This window comes from Podarcis melisellensis (genome assembly GCF_964234715.1).
Source record: "Podarcis melisellensis genome assembly, chromosome: 6".
Classification (NCBI taxonomy): Eukaryota; Metazoa; Chordata; class Lepidosauria; order Squamata; family Lacertidae; genus Podarcis; species Podarcis melisellensis.
The window spans coordinates 10,058,178-10,074,760 of NC_138538.1; the positions used below are offsets into that span (position 1 = coordinate 10,058,178).

The 16,583-nt window shown below is 41.6% G+C and overlaps 1 protein-coding gene across 1 annotated transcript in view; it reads left to right on the forward strand.

Moving 5' to 3' along the window:
- Window positions 1-16,583, forward strand: part of CABLES2 (Cdk5 and Abl enzyme substrate 2) — a gene marked incomplete at its 5' end in the record, with an annotated part of 46,881 nt that overhangs the window by 24,453 nt on the left and 5,845 nt on the right. Inside the window, 6 exons of the mRNA XM_081916906.1 lie at window positions 5,333-5,425; window positions 6,905-6,982; window positions 10,036-10,144; window positions 11,927-12,092; window positions 14,036-14,139; window positions 15,696-15,802. Coding sequence (XP_081773032.1) covers window positions 5,333-5,425; window positions 6,905-6,982; window positions 10,036-10,144; window positions 11,927-12,092; window positions 14,036-14,139; window positions 15,696-15,802 — 657 coding nt within the window. The remainder of the gene's footprint in view (window positions 1-5,332; window positions 5,426-6,904; window positions 6,983-10,035; window positions 10,145-11,926; window positions 12,093-14,035; window positions 14,140-15,695; window positions 15,803-16,583) is intronic.

Genomic DNA, 16,583 nt, shown 5'->3' on the forward strand with positions numbered 1-16,583 from the left:
AGTAGATAAATAGGTACCGCTCCGGTGGGAAGGTAAATGGCATTTCCATGCGCTGCTCTGTTTCACCAGAAGCAGCTTAGTCAGGCTGGCCACATGACCTGGAAGCTGTACGCCGGCTCCCTCGGCCAATAAAGCGAGATGAGCACCACAACCCCAGAGTCAGTCACGACTGGACCTAATGGTCAGGGGTCCCTTTACCCTTACCTATAAACATTCCTTCCATAGATGCCCTTGAGAGATTGTTTTTCCGCACACCATCATAATGCAGTTGCCGAGGTTGAAGTACATGAGCAAGACTTTTGAAAGTGTTCAACCCTTGTTCTTCTTGGCTTGTGTGCAAGTGGCAAAGGAAGTTGTTGACGGGATTCTGCTGTAAAAAAGGTAAAAGTAAAGGACCCCTGACAATTATATCAAGTCACAGACAACTCTGGGGTTGCGGTGCTCATCTGCTTTACAGGCCGAGGGAGCCAGCGTTTGTCCACAGACAGTTTTCCCGGGTCATGTGGCCAGCATGACTAAGCTGCTTCTGGTGAAACCAGAGCAGCACACGGAAATGCTGTTTACGTTCCTGCCGGAGAGGTACCTATTTATCTACTTGCACTTTTTGACGTGCTTTCGAACTGCTAGGTTGGCAGGAGCTGGGACTGAGCAACAGGAGCTAACCCCATCACAGGGATTCGGACCGCCGACCTTCTGATTGGCAAGCCCAAGAGGCTCAGTGGTTTAGATAAGCATTTAGCAATATGGCGGCTAGCCACAAGGGTTATGTCCTACCTCCGCTATATGCCTTTGGAGACCAGTTTCTGGGAACCACAGGTGGGAATAACATCATTGTACTCATTTTCCACCTTCAGGCTTCTTACAGGTATCTGGTTGGCCTCTGTAGAACAGGATGCTGGACGAGATGGACCTTCAGCCTGGCCCAGCAAATTATGATAGCAAATGACCACCAACTAGGCATAATGCTGTTACATCGCACTGCAGCTGGTGCGTCATGGTGGCATCATTGGATTAACTGGTAAAACTTAAGAGCATTTCTCCTAGTATTAAAGCAATCATATCAATGCATAGTTGTTTTAGCATTGGCATGAACGTGCAAGCTTGCTGGACAGGTCTTGTCCAGCTTTCTCGATGGGCTTTGGGTTTCCTTAACTACTATTCTTTCAGTGGGTGATAGTGATCAGATGCACAGCTTATTATAGCCCAGTTGAGTTTGTGCCCACAGAACATTGCTGAGAAAATAGTCAGAAATAAGCCGACATAGTCCAGTGAACTAGCCAACAGCTAATCCTGACACCGTTGACCCAGTATGTGGCCTGTTCTTGGGATAATTCCATTAGTCGATAAAATGAGGATTATGATTGCTATATGTGAAACAGAGATCATGACAGATGATGGAGTGTGTGTGTGGTAACATACTATTTTGTTTTGTTTTTAAGTAGGCTTGTTGGACCAAAAAGTAAGTTTTCAAATGATGCCTTTAAAATTTCCCAAGACTGCAGTTCATTGAGGGCCAGGGATGATGGATAAATACCCATATTTGGAGAAAGAATTATACTGCAAACCTACATGTACAGTCTATATACAGTATCTATATATTAGATGTGCTAATCATTCTTAAACACCATTTTTTGTTGAATTGTCAGGGCATCTCTATATGTGTAAGATTGCAGAGCGAGAATAGTATTGGTAATTTAAGTACACAGGTGATTTTTGCAAGTCAACTATAATTGATTTCCCATGTGCATAGAGATTTTGTGGTCTTACGTGTTTAGCTTTTCACAAAGAGAAGGTTGCAAGCAGGATGCATTTGATTTAAATAAAATTGATTTAAATCACTAGTCAGTAAGACTTGATTTAAATCTTTTTTTTTTACAGAAAAACTCATTCTTGCTGGTATATTTACATTTACAACCAGATGAAGGTTTCATTTTTGGAATACAGTAATAAATTTTCAGAGTAGTTTTTACAGTTTTATCAAAAATTACTGATTTCGTTATACTATTAGAAGTACATAGACCAATAATTATGACATTATTGTGAGGTTTAATAAGTGAACTGTTTATATTTGGACAACTTTTCTGTTGTACTTTATCAGAAGGAGAAAAATAATCATTTCCTTAATAACAATTTAAACAAATTATTTAACTAAAATAACATTATAGCATATGTATCAATGTTTGTTAATTGATGTGGTTAAACAATTTAAAAAAAGACTAAGTTTTAGCACACATGAAAAAAAACAAATCCTTATTTCCTGATGAATAGCCTTTGGACTATAATGTAACTTAAATAGAAAACTATCTCTACAAAGATTTTTCCTCCAAAAGCATTTTATTTTAATAATCCAATTTATTTATTTTTTTAAAAAACTGTTCTGAATTTTAAAAATTGATTATTATTATTTTTAAAAAAGTATATCAATGATTTTTATCCACCCTTGTTGCAGTCTGTAGGTAGAAGAGTCATAGTATGTTAGCAAAGCACCTGCTTTGTGTGCAGAAGTTCATATTTCAGTTATGTATTGGCATTTATAGGTAGGGCACGGGAAGATGCTAGAGACTCACCACCGGTCAAGGTAGATGAGGCGTAGCCCACATGGGGCATTCCAGATGTTGCTTGACCCCCAACTCCCACCATCTCAATCCAACATGTCCAATGGTCAGCCATAATGAGAGTTGCAGACCAGTTGTATCTGGAGGGCACCACAATGGCTATTCCTGCAGTACACAATACAGAGTTGGGTGGGCCAATGTCCTGACTTGGTATAAGCCAGTTTCCTATATTCCTACATTTTCACCAGATGATTCACCGATAAAGTAGTAAATGCAAGCTAGCATTGGTGGGGATGGATACACTTGACGGACGTTCCTTTCCAAGTTTCAGCCAAAGTCAGCACTTGTACCGCAACTGATAGTTGTTGAGTTTGATGTGAAAGGCACACAATTCTAGCAGTGTGTGAAGCAAGGCCAGTGAAAGGTTTAGCTCATGAGGGGGTGTGGCCTGGGGGGAAACTCGAGGGCCAGATAGAGAGGCCTGGAGGGCCACATCGGATCCCCAGGCTTGAGTCTTTCCACCTCTACCAATTGAAATTAGAAATGGATTTATTTATTTTTACCAGAAAGTAAAAGCTACCAAGATCCACCACCAGAGGAAGATCCCTTTGCAAATTCCCAGGATACTTGTTAAACACATTTGTTTTCTTTGCCTTTTACTGCTGAAGGAACAGAATTTCCCTTAGCTTGTTCTTAAGAGAAGGGCAGTGTTAGAAAGGACATTCCAAAAGGCTTTCCAAAACAGATGGTTTTCAAGTATAGTTACAAGGGATTTTAATAACTTGAACACAGCAAATGCATATGGTGGCAGTGACTGATTGTGGAAATAGCTCCTTTGCAGCTTTCGTTCCAGAGACTAGTTTTTATGTAATTTCATATGCTAATTCAGAGGCTATCACTCTCAGTGCAGAGGCAAGATGGGAGTTATAATAAACCATTTCCAGGATGGATGTACGGACGGATGGTTGTTTACAAGCAGCATTTAGTGCCGTGAATTATATAGAGGAGAACAATTGACATGTTAGTTGCAAGGCACAAATAACTTCATTTTAGAAAGGCTTGTCCTGAATATGTGAGAAGGAAGGTTTGTAATTTGGATTTGCCATTGTATTGCAATTTACTGTTTTAAGATGGCTATAATTAAATATACCCTCTGGCGCTTGTTTCCCAGAACTGGATGTGTTAAGACCAAGCCACCACATGGTGGTGAAAACCTGATTTTTGGATTAACTGATAAGGAAAGATGGATTAGCTGATAAGGAAAGGCAGGATTACCTGGCATTTTAAATAAGCCACAGAGGAGATGGTCGCAGCCAGCTGAGATGTTTTGTGGTGGCATTAGTTATCTGGGGTTTCCAGAGTGTACAGGCTGCTTGCCCTGTTCATTTAAACTTCTTGCATCTCTGAATGCCATAATAGAGATGAGCTTCACATTACACAGAAGGAAGTGGCAGAAGTTTTAAGCTGCAGGTGGGAGACCCTGCTTTTGAATGCTTAGACTTTTAATCAGCTAATTATTAATCAAGAGAGATTTAGAGTAGCACTATCCATAATTTGCTATGCACGTTTTTGTTTTGTTTTTTGGTACATTGGGATGCCTTAAAAAAAATCCACTAGCAGCATCTCTATTGGGGAGACATTCCAACCTTCATACTAAGTTTTTCTTGCAGGCAAGTCTTCTCTTCTTTTTTTACGTAGAGGATTTTCAGAGCATGAGCCTGCAGTCCAAAACTGTATGATCCACCTGCCTCATTCCCATCTTCAGACCAGGAGAGTTACTTGCACATAGAAGGTTCTGGCAACCCACACATTTGTTGCAGTGCAGGCCCAGAATAAACCATTTTAGTATGGCTAAAGTTGGGGAGCTGTAAGCCTCCCCCTGCTCATGTTTGAGGAGGGGGAGCAGTAATCTCCCAGCAGCACCTGGCTTCCAGGAAGAGCACTGTGGCCAGGGCCAACTCAGTGAAGGACCAGATCATACAAACTGTGCTGCTGCCACACAGAAGCTGACTGGACTGGCTGTTCAGCACTGGCAGTGTGCTCCACCGCATAGCACACACTACTGCTGGCCACCTCACTCTGCCTAATGGTAGAGCCGGTCCTCACTCGCACACTACCATAGCCACCTCGCCCAGCCTTAAAAGAAGTGGAATGAGGACAGCAGGCATGTTGTAAATAGTTGCTCTGCAAGCCTAGGCAAAATAATACTGAGCTGATTTCTGATTGGGGTATGGGCATACAAGCTGAACCCTTCATTGGCATGGTGGGTGGTTGTTTTTTGGTGGTTGTTTTTTACCCATGACCAAAAATATTCAGAGTTTCCACGAACGACCCTTGGAAATTCCTCAGCAGATCCGTATGAAAGGTGTTCCCTGAAAGTTGAAAGCTACAGCTCGGGAAAGCTTGCATGCCGGGCCACTGTTGTGCTTGAGACGGCTTGCTGATCTCGGAGACCATGAACTAATATTGTTCGCTCTTCGTGGTGTTGTGCATTTTTGCAGAAGGCGTTTTATCTCCCAGCGCTGCTCTCTAGAGTTTTTAGAAGACATAGTGGAATGTGCCAGTGTGCGAAGGTACTTGTTCAAAAGCAGCATTAACCTTCTCTTGTTGCATGCATTGCAAGTCCTTTCCCTCCTGCACCCTTTTCCAAGACAAATTCCTCAGGTCCTGCATGTGTACTCATTCCGACTCCGACATGTGCATCCTTTTAATTACCCTTTTAATTTACATTTTGCCCGGATCTTACTCGCATTTCCCCTTCCCCTCTTAAATCGTAGAACCAAGCACGTATCTGGATCACCAAGACATAAAGGCTTGAAGAAGATCCACTTCATCAAGAACATGAGGCAGTATGACACAAGGAACAGCAGGTAAGTTTTCTGTAACTGAAGGAATCCCAATCCACCTTGCCATTAAATTATGGCAAATGGCTCTACACTAGCTGTGGCCTATATGTTCACGAGTGATCATGTTTGGTGCCAAACACCGTGATGTGAAAACCTTACTAATGGGGGATTATGGGTGGCATTCATCTAAATCAGTGTTACCCAAACTTGGGTCTTCAGCTGTTGTTGGACTACAACTCCCATTATCCCTAGCTAGCAGGACCAGTGGCGAGAGATTATGGGAATTGTAGTCCGAAAACAGCTGGAGACCTAAGTTTGGGAAACACTGACAAATCTTACTCTGCATAAACACAGAGATTTTTTAAAAATATATATATATATTGATAATGAAATTTTTACAGTACAGTAGATTAGAATAAATGATAAAGAAGAAATTAGAGAGGGAAAAGGGGGGAAAGGAAGATGACGAAAAACAAGAGAATATATTATAAAATAGCAATAACAAAGTGTCATTAAAATGTAATTAGGATTACAAAAATATATAATATATACATAGATAGACTTATTGTATTCCTGTATACGTTGATTCATGAGTCACTATGGTTTTAATAAATCAAAGTAAGCCATATTTTTGTCTTTCCAATGTATCAGTATTAATCTTTTTGCAGATGTAAGGGAGAGTCCATTTACGTTGACCATTTGTTAAGCCCCATATATTAGGAATATAGTTTAAGGTGATGTTATCTTCTGAAATTTTTAACTCACTGAATTTAATGGACTTAACTTAGTTGCGCTCGTTAATTCCAATGGGCCTACTCCTAAGTAAAACTATCTGACACCAACAGCACCACATAGCCAACTGAGTTGGGCTACGCAGTGCCATCAAGGAGGTCGAATTCAGTGCCTATGCTTCTTTCTCATCTCCCCAATAGGTAGTTAATATTTCTGTGCCCTATTGGAGAAGGTACTTGGGGGACTGGTAGAGAGCTCATGGCTAATGGGAAAGTTAGAGAAAAATGCCCTTGGTTTTCAAGATAGTTTCCTAGCAAGATAGTTTCCTAGGTGATTTTATTCTTACGTAGGAATAATCTCGTGAAAACGGATGTAGTGTTACTTCAAAAGCAGGCTTCCCCAACCTGATGCTCTCCAGATGTTGTGGACTAAACCACCAAGAATGTAGTCGAAAACATCTGGGTGAGATGCTAGGACTAAGGATTACTTTTAAGAGAGGGCTTCATATTCTATTTGTATTCTTGGTAGCCTTTTTAAAACAGTATTATGAAAAACTTTAATGAAAATATTGTTTATTTGTGTGTTTTTTTAAAAGGAAGGTTTCCCGAAATGTGGCTCTTGGGCTAAAAAAAGCAAGGAGAAAATGGCTAAGTTGTGCATGTGTGTGTTACACAACTCCCAGAGAGCTCTTCTAACTCAAGATAGGAAGGCTAGATATGAATGCAATTTATTTTCCATGATTCACTGTACCCTGTCTGTGTTTCTTTTTAGGATAGTATTAATTTGTGCTAAACGAAGTTTGTGTGTGGCTTTTTCTATCATGCCCTATGGGGAGAATTTTCGGATCAGGTGAGTAGCTGCTATTTTTGTCCAATAACTTTCAATTGGTTATTTGTTTATTATTACATTTGGATCCCCACTTTTTCTCCAGGGAGCTTAAGGTAATATTCATGGTGCTTCTCCATTTTATCCTTGCAATATCCCTGTGAGGTCGGTTGGGCTAAGAGACAGTGACTGGCCCAAGGCAACCCAGCTAGCTTCATGGCTGGGTGAAAATTTGAACCCTGGTTTCCCTGCTATTTCCTTATGTTCTATGGTTTTTACTGATGCTCTAACATCATCACTGGTTTGCTTTTATGCAGCTTTTCCAGAAAACTGGGCCCAAAGTGGTCCACAATGTGCCAAAGAAACGAGAGGTGCAACGGTCCTAAACACATTAGAAACAATTATAAACCATAATATACAATATACAATATCTTTATTGTCATTGTCCCATACAGAACAATGAAATTGAAAAACAACATAAAACATTCAAAAACCCCTAAAAACTCTGAAACCCCATTTTAAAATACACAATAAAGGTAAAGGAACCCCTGACCATTAGGTCCAGTCGTGACCAACTCTGGGTTTGCGGTGCTCATCTCGCTTTATTGTCCGAGGGAGCTGGCGTACAGCTTCCGGGTCATGTGGCCAGCATGACAAAGCTGCTTCTGGCGAACCAGAGCAGCGCACGGAAACGCTGTTTACCTTCCCGCCAGAGCGGTACCTATTTATCTACTTGCACTTTGATGTGCTTTCGAACTGCTAGGTGGGCAGGAACTGGGACCGAGCAACGGGAGCTCACCCCGTCGCGGGGATTCGAACCGCCGACCTTCTGATCGGCAAGTCCTAGGCTCTGTGGTTTAACCCACAGCACCACCCGCGTCCCTAAAAATACACTATACTATACTATAAAACCCCCTAAAATCTCTGAAACTCCATTTTAAAATACACTATACTATACTATAAAATACACTATACTAAAAAATGCACTATACCTTAGAGACCCCTCATGCTGCGTTTAGAACCAGAACCAGAATTGCATTTGCGTAGAAACTGTTTCTCAGGCGGCTAGTCCTGGCCTTTATAACCCTATACCTTCTTCAACACAAGCACAAAAACAATCAGTGTAAAACAATACAAATAGCCTAACTTAACAGTTTAAAGTGAACACTGTATGAAACAATACAAATTCCACCAATATGATTTAAATTAAGTAACCAAAACTGGGAAGAAAATAAAATAAAGCAAATACGAAAAAAAAACAACGGTGGCATTAAAGGCAATGCCATTTATTTCATGATTACCGTTTGCTTTTTACCATTTATTTCATATAAATCGTTTTCCGAGCTCTGTCTGAAAAACTGGTGTATGAATAATGTAAATAAAAATTACACATTTGGTTTCACTAGTGGGTTGTTTTTCAACAGGGTGTCAGCGTAGACAGACATTTACTTTCCAGCTCTTTGAGCATGTCCTACTTATAACCGATAAAAGTGTTCCAGTTCTCCTCTGCATATATCTAACGCTTAATCAGGCCTGGCCAAACACAGAACAAACAGAACACGATTTCTGTTGTCACTCAAGCTCATATGCATAGCACACTGAAGAAGGAAACGGATATTTTTATGACAGAACTTGACATACAGATGTGCCTTCCATAAATAGACTATGGGAAACTTTCTTTCCAGCTCAGTGGGAACACTGCAAGGTCACTCAAAAGAGCATTAGCTGAAAACTAGATGAATGATAGGGGTGGGGTGAGGGATTTGAAACAAGGCAAGGTATCGGATAGTGCAGTTAGGAACAATGACCTCTGCCAGAAATCCCAGAAGACTGTAAAACATGTCATCTGGCAGCTACTGATGGATAATTTAGGAAAGGAATTCATTTCTCTGTATATTTTATATACCTAGCTAGTAAGGGGATGCGGGTGGCGCTGTGGGTTAAACCACAGAGCCTAGGACTTGCCGATCAGAAGGTCGGTGGTTCGAATCCCCGCGACAGGGTGCGCTCCCATTGCTCGGTCCCAGCTCCTGCCAACCTAGCAGTTCGAAAGCACGTCAAAGTGCAAGTAGATAAATAGGTACTGCTCCAGCGGGAAGGTAAACGGCGTTTTCGTGCGCTGCTCTGGTTCGCCAGAAGCAGCTTAGTCATGCTGGCCACATGACCCGGAAGCTGTCTGTGGACAAACGCCGGCTCCCTCGGCCTATAGAGCGAGATGAGCGCCGCAACCCAAGTCAGTCACGACTGGACCTAATGGTCAGGGGTCCCTTTACATTTACCTTTTAACTATTAAGACTTAAATACACATGCCTACTTCAGATACATGTGCGCATTAAGATGATAAACTATGTTTGGGTATCTCTTCAAATCTTGGAGTTGCCTGAATTTTTTAGCCCTGAAATCCCAAGGTCATTGATGTGTTGCTTATGTCTGAAACTGATTTGTACATAATCATTGAACACATTCAATCCATTGTTGGCTTTGGATTTAAAGAGCCTATAAATGGATTAGCAAACACAACAAAATTTATTTTGTGCAGATATATTTTTTTTTAAAGGTCAAGGACAGAGTAGACAAAGTAGGCAAATGTGTTCCCACAGCTGGATTCACATCCATGTGGATTTTGCAATACGTAGTTGAAGCTCATGGTCTTCTCCCTGAGAATCCCACATACCCCCAGAATTGCAGTTCAGGGATCGCGTCCAAAACCAGCAGTAATGTGTTCAGAATTCTGTGTCCAATCATGGGAATTCCTTGCAAAGTCGAGCTCTCTCTCTGTGTGTGTGTGTGTGTGTAAATAAAGTATGAATTACCCTCGAGTTAAATTACTTTAAAAATAGGAAGATCTCAGGGCCATTGCTTACATCCCCTTTGCTGGTTCAGTGAGTTTTTATGTCTTGAGCCTTTTAAGAACAAATGTTTATGGCAGCAGAGAAGACGTGGGAATTGGCCTCCTAATCTCTAGCTGTGTTGAGGGGCTTGTTTTTATTTTGTTTGTTTTTTGGGTTTTTTTACTACGGAGCTAGGATGAGAAGAAACAGCTTTAATTCCTGTCTTGCCAATTCTGCCCTTAACAGTGAACTGAGAATAGAGGGGCAGAAGCAGAGACATCCTTCTGGTGGCGTTTCGGTCTCTACGGAGATGGTGCTAGGAATGGAAGGGGTCGAGCTAGGAGCTGATGGCAAGGTAAGGAGCCCGTTGGCGAACGGTGGATCTCTTTGCTTGTTCTTGGAAGTTGCGGGGCCTCATCAGTTCCGGTACATAAATCAAGAGCAAGCCTGGTGGTTTAAATCCACATGTGCTCATAGATCTTCCCGCGGATCCTTCAGCTCTCTCTTGATGCAATTCAGACATACTGTTTTGACTGTTTGGGCCGGGGTAGCCAACACGGCACCCACACAAGCTGTTGGACTCCCATCAGCCCCAGGCAGCACAGCCAATGAGCCCCATGCTCTGAAGGAGAGATCTGGAGAAAGTAGCTGAATATCTGAGCAGTGCCATGAAACTACGTTGTCATAAGACTTGGGTGGTACTTTTTTAACTTCCTAGGCCTGTATAGTTTGATCTCAAAGCATCTCCTCCTATGAGCAGATGCCAAATCTCTGTTTCGATTCATATATTCTTGTCTTCTTTGTATGCCAGTAAAGGTTGATTGAACTGATTAGGGCTAATGGGTTAGAGGACAGCATTTGAAAGGAAGCATATTGGCAACCTCTGGTCTAGACGTTTGGCTGGTTGCATGTGATCATAGGTAAGGTTGTTTAGTACTTTCTGCTTCTCTGGCTGATGGGAAGACTTTTGCATTATTGGTTTCCACATGGGGAGCATGTTCAGTAATCAGCTTGAGTATGGCAGGAATCCTGTTATTTCACAGCAGTATCAGTTTCCTCTAAAGGAAACGGCATGTGGTTTGAAACTCGCAAAGCTCCTCCACACAACCAGTGAAGTACCTAAATTGTTGTTTCCCAAACTTGGGTCTCCATTTGCGTTTAGACTACAATTCCCATCATCCCTGACCACCCGTCCTGCTAGTTAGGGATGATGGGAACTGTAGTCCAACAACGGATGGAGACCCAAGTTTGGGAAACACTGATCTAGATATTGCAAAACTGTCAGCCTAGTGCCCTTCAAAGGTTTTAGGCTACAACTCCCATCAGCACCAATGAGAGTTGTAGTCCCAAACCCCTGGAGACAGCAGACTGGTGAAGTCTGTGCCCAGACTCTATTTCTTCCTCTAGGCCCCATCCACGCAGGTGTAGCGAGTTTGGTAGCTAAAAGATAGGATCTGTTAATGTTCAATTAACCAAGGATCACGTTCCCATCAGAGCTCATTGAAGAGGCATCCCTGACTGTTAGTTAAACCAAAGCCCAAGATATGGGGAAATCTCATTTGATCACCAGAACACAGTGAGCCTAGTTGATATGGTATTTGTCCAGTGCAATAACACTTTGGGTGCATTAGGTTCTGAGAATCCATTTGTGGAGCATTTTGAAAGTTATTCCAGAAAGATGTTAAAAGCAGCAGTTCAATTCAACCTGAAACTATAACAGAGCATTAATGTAATCTCTTGTCTCCCTTTCCCCTATTCCTTTTTAGAATTCTGGATGAAAGCTATTAGGTCTGTGTGTGTGTGTGTGTGTGTGTGTGTGTGGTGTGTGTGTACAATTCATCAGATTTACTCTAACTGTAAACACAGTGAATTGGGGTCCAGCTGCTATCTGGGGAAATGGCAGCTTTTGTTTTTTAATTTCTCCCCAAACTATCGGTTGCATTTACGACACAGCAGTTAAACTGAGATAGACAGTCTGAAGACATAGACTCTGAATTAACTCTGAAGAGTTAATTATAAGGTGCTTCCTATTAATTGCAAGAGAAGAATTTTAAACTTGCAGTCCAGAGTTCAAAAGATCCCTGCAAAAATCTTAAGGCGACTATACTAACTTCAATTGGAACTGGCTATCTTGCAGGTTGTGTCTTATGCGAAGTTCTTGTATCCGACAAACGCTCTCGTTGGCCGCAAAAATGATGTCCATGGTCCTGTCCCTGTGTGCCGAGCCTCCGTTCTGCGGAGTACTGGTGGATCAAGATACAAAACTGCAACAGCCAAAACAATACCTTCCACAGCAGATATTGGTAAACACCATGTAACTCCTCTATGCCCTTCTGTGGTCCTTCTGTGCTGACGTTGTTGTTTTTTTAAAAAAAGGCAAAGGTGATGATGAAATAGTGTCAGCGATAGGTTTTGATTGGCCAAAATGAGATTAGGAGGAATCAGAGTATAAATTCCATTTAGAGAATTTGAATTCCATTTAGAGTATGTTAGAGGATTCTGAGCTTTCAAGGGTTCAAGGCCCTTTGTTATTGATAGTAGTAGCATTAGCAGTAATGAATAGTAGTATTAATAGAATGCCTTTAGTGTACATGATGCTTTAGAATAATGAGCACAGGAAGGACAGGTCCCTGCTCAGAAGATATACAGTCCCATCTCACAATCTCCACTTGTATTCTGCCTGTCCAAACTAGATTTCTGCCCATCTCACTGCCTGGTTCATGTGCATGTTTTCAACCAATTGTTGTTAAGGAAGAATGGATAACTGGGCTCCTTCAGCAAGAAAGATGGGATAGAAGTTATTGTTGTTGTTGTTATCATTATCATCATCATCAATTTTGTGCAAAGTCAGACAAACAGACCAATCTGCTGAATTTCTCCAATCTTGTTATTTTTTTTAGTTATTCATTTAATAATTCCAAGAAGTTCCCAGGGCAGTAGTCCCTCAATAAGGGCTACAGACTTGTATTTTTATAATCAAAAGAGTAACAATTTCAAAAAGCAAAACTCTGCCTAAATAAGATACCAGCTTCCATGCCCCTGCAGGAAATGTTCAGGCATGCTGAATATACACAAAGCCGCTCTTAAATGCTACCAGTTTAATCAGATTTCCTTGTGGTTGAGTGGAATATTTCAGTCCTAGATGTTGCTTAATTTCAGCACTGAAATATCAGGACCATCTAAAAAGAACTATTTATTTGGGCTTCATAACCATATGTAGGCATAAGGATACAGGCAAGACATTTTCTGAGAATCAGGGCAATGCCTTAAATGGGTCTTATAAGAATCTGGGCAGAGTGCCAACAACTTTACTGTAACACTGAGCTGGCATTTAATAAATATCCTATCCCGCCAACATTTGGCTTTTGCAAACTGTTTCAAAAGTCCTAATTTATGAATGCCACCTTTTGAATTTGAAACTAGGAAGCCGTTTCCGCTTAAGATGCAGACAGTTATAGAAATATAAGTGAGACCAGTAAGAAAACCATGTAATATATATTGCTTCTGTTCAGGGTTCTAGGATTGTCCTCTTTCAGGATACGCCATTCCATCTAGTTTCCATTTGCTCTCCCCTCAAGTTGTCAGCATTCTGTGCCCAGTAAGGCCCCATCTGCCCTATATATTTAAAGCCATATAATACCACTTCAAACAGTAATGGCTTTCCTCAAAGAATCCTGGGAACTGTAGTTTGATAGGGGGACTGAAACTTATTGGAATGCCCCATTGCACCCCTGCCAAAGCCTCCCTTATATGGGTTGCAAGTTCTCACAGAGATCTTGCGAGATCTTGCAGAGTGCTCATGTTGAGATTCCTGGGCCCTGTGAAATTGGTAATTCTGCTATGCAGGGATGTGTTTTTTATGTTTGTTCTACATATCGAGCTTCTGAATATAGAGGGTTTATTATTCATCATAGTGCAGAAACAAGCTAGACTTTGGGTTGAAGTGGTACAGCTGGCGCTTGGTCCATCTAGTGATCTGCTCTGATAAATGGGTTCATTTATCCGCATGGATAAAGTCTTCTTGAATGCTAATACTTTGTTTCATAAAACCTTCCTTGGTTGTTACATGAACCTTCTCAAAACCACTTCTTCACAGCGCAAAATTGAATTATGGAATTTGTTCCCATATGATGTAGTGATGACCACTTAGAAGGGCTTTCTTGCATGTTTTTTCCCCTTTAAAGCTCTCCTTTACTGTGCCAGTGAACTCCTAGTACATTTCTTTTCTTTTCTTTTTTACTTCTAGGAAATGAAGTTGGTGAGTTAGTAGAGTACAACCCCAATCTCCTGGATGATCCTCAGTGGCCCTGTGGGAAGCACAAACGTGTCCTCATCTTTGCATCATACATGGTACGAAGCTGGTGTAGAGCAAATTAATTCGCAAATAAGGCATTGTAGGCGTAGTGTAGTACAGATCCTGGGTTCTGACTTCATACGACCCTGTACAAATAAAAATGTCTCCTTTTCCAAATTTTGCATGTTTCATTTAAATTTGGAATTATAGCCACCCATCAATAAACATTCCTCAGGCAGCTTCCACACAAGATTAAATATATATATATCCTGTTTTCTGTGTGGGGGTTTAATGCAAGTTATAAATACAAGTGAGAGGTGGTGCTTATTCCAGTCTTCTGGAAGCGCAATGTAGCTTTCAGTACTTAGCTGTCTACATGAGCTGTTGTGGGAGGTGGTGTCAGCATTCTTGTCTCGATGCAAGGCTGAGCAGGTGATTGATTCTTTATAATCATTTTTTTAAATTATAATTTATTTGCTGAATCACCTTGGCGTGAATTTACCAAGTGGCTTTGGGCAAGCCACCACTCTTCAGAGTTTCTTCTTCAACCCAATCTCCAGTATAGGGATAATAGTGATCTGCCATAACAAGATTGTTGCAAGGATTGCTGAGAATGTGTATGAAGTGTTTTAAACCCATTAAAGGTGAACACAAATGCTAAGTATTTCCAGTTCCTAGAGGTACACACTGGGGGATCCTTAATCATGTGTGGCTCATGACCTTTCCAGGGGTATTTGACAGGTCACCATTGGAAAACAGGTGGTAGACTAGACAGAGCCCTTGTCTAATCCAGCGAGTAAATCCTAATGAACTCAAAAGTCCCACATTTCATCTAGCCAATTATACGGGCTCGAAGTGAACTGTTGCTTCACTGTATCAAAAGGTCAAGGCATGGGAGGGAGGGATTTGCCACCTTCCCTCACTCTCCAGTTAACTTCTAACATTACCTTCTAGGCTCCTTGGGAGTTTGCTAATAGTCCCTAGGGCGTGCTGCCGTAGAGAAAACCTGTTCAAGTTCCCAGTCTGCACCACTCTTGAAGTGCCAAGTATTACAGGATTAAGAGATTACCAAAGAGCTTTGAAAACCTTCTGTCCTCGGAGAGATTAAACTTTTCTCATCAAGGATTCTGATGGCCTAGATACAGGAGTACTCGGCTGTAATCCTGCACAAGGGCAAATGATGGTTAATAGCAGAAACTTCCCATAGCAGGATACCATCTCAAGCCATCGTTGCTCTGAAGATGTGGTCAGCTGAAGCTAAGCTTTCAACTCTGCTGAGATCATTTGGAGTCCGGCCTAATAATGTGTGGAAGACAAGACTTGCTCTATGATTGACAAGACAGAGGCTAATAGTCAAAACCCAGGCTCATGGGCTCTTGGTCACAGAAGAAGGCTGTGCATCTTGTTTAAAAAGATGTTCAGCGCTGTTAGTTGTGAGAGAGCTAGCTGGGATGGGAGACCCTGAATTCAGCCTTCTAAGCACCACCTAGTTTGCCCCTTACTGTAGATTAGTTTCTCATGGAGACACTTTGAATCCTTAATCCTTATTCTCATTCTCTTTCAGTAAAGGCAGCGTAAGGATCTGTAAACCCTTTCCTTTATTTTATTTTAGACCACAGTAATAGAATACGTGAAACCATCGGACCTTAAGAAGGATATGAACGAGACCTTTAAAGAGAAGTTTCCTCACATCAAGCTGACGCTAAGCAAAATCAGAAGGTAAATTAAAACAGGGATGGTAATGATAGGAGGGTGGATTACTGTGTTTCTAAACCACTTTGAAACATGGTTCTTACCTCCCAAACAGTAATTAATATATATGATTAAAATACTTTCAGACCACTCTTATGTAGGTTTACTCAGGTGTATCCCAGTATGTGTGCCACAATGACCTCGTATAAACCTGGCTTGACATCTTGCACCATAACTTGTCAAGATCCTATTAGAGAGTAGTGTATGTTGCTGGGGTGTGATATAATGGTTCTGTAGGTGATAGGAACTCCTTGATCATTGAAATCAGGGGTGTAAAACCTCAGGCCTAGGCCTCTCTGTCTGGCCCTTGAGAGTCTCCCCGAGGCCACACAATTTACCTGCTTTGCTTCACAGCCTCAAGTTATTTTGCCTGGCTGGAAGATACCCTTTCACTCTGATAATGCCTCTTGCTTGCCTGGATGGCAGGCAGAGAGGCATATGTGAGCACGCGGATAAACTAACCAAAGCTGACATTTACATCCATTGCCTCGTTCACTTTTGTCCACTGGCATCCGGCCCTTGAAAGGTTGCCCAGAAAGGAGTATGTTCCCCTCAAGCTGAAGACGTTTCCGACCCCTGAGCTAGGAAGGAGGGGTTTCTTGATTTTGGGTCTTCCTTCCTCTCCCCATTTGGGTTAATACTCCTTTGGGCACCTGAAGATCGCTACTTGGTCACACCACATCCCCCATCTTTCCACTGATAAAGAGCCATGCATGTTCTTTCCTCAACCCCGAAGCCTTCAAACATC